Raw genomic sequence first — 2500 nt, 5'->3', positions numbered from 1 at the left:
TTTTTTTGGGATGATTTATACTTCTTGTATTTTTTTTATTTGTCTGGCAATTCATGAAACTCCTCACCTCTAACAATGCCAATATCGGACAACGAGACTTAATTGAGAACATCTGGCAGACACACCCACTACCCTACCTTCAAAACAAAGGATCATATGGGAAGTAACAGAACACGCTAGCTTATATAAACCTGCCACTTACAACCAGACATTCTCTCCAACAAAATTATCGCCAAGAACAGACGTGTTAATCTTGATTCAGTGGTGCTATTATACATTAATAAGGGGTTAGTGGATTACATTGAGTTTACTTTCTTAAATCTCTTTCTAATTTTTCTAATCTATAGTTTGAATTAATCGCTTTTTCTGCATACTTTTACAGCTCTATTCCGATGAGGTTGATATGCATGATATAGTTTTGACTTTGCTACATATAATGTGAACGAATTTTTATATCATGGTTTAGCTAGTTGTTATCCTGCGAAGACTCTTCCTTGTTGATCTCACTCTCTGGTGCTTTGTGTATAATACCAGCCGTTTCTTAATCTAATAACACAGCGTTGTACTTCATTTTTAATTCTGTGTCTTTGTAAAGGCTTTTCTAAAGTCTAATCACTCTTTTCTAGCCTCCTTTTCATTGTTCGTTAATCTCTCTTTTAAAGCTTCACTTTTCCAAGGAAGTTTAATCTGATATATCCCATTGTCAAATGTTACATTCGAATTGAAATCCGTCAAAACTTATTTGAACTGGAGTACTATTTTCAGAATCTGTTATGCCAAGGCATATCAGGTCCCAGAGACGCCTGACAACATCCTCACTAATCGTACAGTGACAAAAGAGTGAATGAAGTTCTTTCAAAATCCCGATACATATTACCCCCTTCATATGAATATTGCCCAGACAACATCCATCCAAATACTGTCTTCTCTGCCCTAATACCCCTGATTTGACACTCTCCTCGTCAGTCATCATTTCCCAATACAAATCAAGTCCAATTAGAATATCCATGCCTCTCATACTGTCCTCCCAAAAGTTTTCTTCAAATGGTATATTTGTAAAGTTGCACAAAGCTACATCTGGAACAACGAATGGTAGGAATTTCCAGAAGATTAACAGACTTGCTTAAGGCATTGATCCTGTATACCTTCTTTTGTTTATCCGATTTATTTTCATCAAAGCATGAAACGGTAACATTTTCTTTTCTAACGGAATTCAAATTCGATTTAGCAGCACAAGTTGATGTGATGAATAAACGGTCTGCTCTACTGTCGAACATGACTTTTACCTTTTTTCCATCAATTTTTGTTTTCAAAACTTGCATAATAGTTCTATACCCACTAGAATTAGCACACGATATTCCCATACGAGGAGCGTCATGTTCGGCCAGTGGAACAGATCTCTCGGCATTATGGTTTGAAAATTTCAACTAAAAAAAAAATCAAATGGTGCTTCCCTTTACACGAATAACAATGTTTATTGCAATCCCTAGAAAGCAGACCGCCAAGACAGAAGAAACACATTCCCTTTTATTTTAATCATTTTTTTGCGTTCATCTAGAGATAGTTTTTTCACCTCTGAACACTTATTTGCGTAATGTTCTTTTTCGTAGAAAACACATTTTCTCGTTGTTGAATGATTTCCCTCGAAAAGTGAGGCAGTTGTTGCTCGTTTTTGTTTGTCTGGCCTTCTTCTATATCAGACTCATCCATTGTTAACGATGACGAAAATATCTGAGGTCGCTCACGTCTCCGAATTTCATTAAACAAAAAATTGAGAAGAATTTTCAGGTCTTCCTGATGGCCTTCGCCTTCTCTAGCCCACTCAAGGTCAATATTATCTGGCAGCTGGTGTAAGATAAAGGGGGTCAAAATGACACCATTCTACCTCCCGTCAATTCCGAGATTTTCTAGACTCCTGACGCGTGTCTGGATCAAATCGTACAAACTCCACAGGTCCGTCTTCCCAGAGGATTTTGCCGCTAGTGAGAGTAATTTTTGAATATGACAAAAAATGATGCATTCCGTTCGACCAGATCGATGATGGAGGATACTCATTGCGCTGTTGTAGTTTTCCGGTGTCAGCGAAAGACCATCGATGCACCGAAGGGCCTCGTATTTAAGGAGAGATCGAAGGTATGTGAATTTTGACACATTCAACAATGACTGCGACGCAGAAAATTGTTTGAATAACATTGATTTTATAAGATTTTTGAAAATACTGAAAGAAAGAAATAGCCTTACTTGTTTGACACAGCTGTCCAGTATAACCAGGGGGGCATAGACACTCCTTGTTGTCCGAAGAACACCTTCCGCCATTTAGACACGTCAAAGGACAACCGGAGATTTCTAATAATGTCAACAAATATTTGAAATTATCATTTGTGTCGTATTACTTAAGAAGATATTTATATAGATCTACCTGGAGAATATAATAAATGCAAATTTAAAAGAACATAATTGAAACCTTTAACACACAAAATGTTGTAAGCAAACAACAATA

General features: G+C 36.8%; 1 protein-coding gene across 1 annotated transcript in view; it reads right to left on the bottom strand.

Moving 5' to 3' along the window:
- LOC144969398 (uncharacterized) overlaps nucleotides 1–2500 on the bottom strand; it is a 73618-nt gene that overhangs the window by 53099 nt on the left and 18019 nt on the right. Inside the window, exon 8 of the mRNA XM_078908507.1 lies at nucleotides 2242–2346. Coding sequence (XP_078764633.1) covers nucleotides 2242–2346 — 105 coding nt within the window. The remainder of the gene's footprint in view (nucleotides 1–2241; nucleotides 2347–2500) is intronic.

This window comes from Berghia stephanieae, chromosome 3 (assembly GCF_034508935.2).
Source record: "Berghia stephanieae isolate SIO BIC M18660-M18661 chromosome 3, UCSD_Bste_1.3, whole genome shotgun sequence".
Taxonomy (NCBI): Eukaryota; Metazoa; Mollusca; class Gastropoda; order Nudibranchia; family Aeolidiidae; genus Berghia; species Berghia stephanieae.
This window is presented reverse-complemented; position numbering and strand designations above follow the sequence as displayed.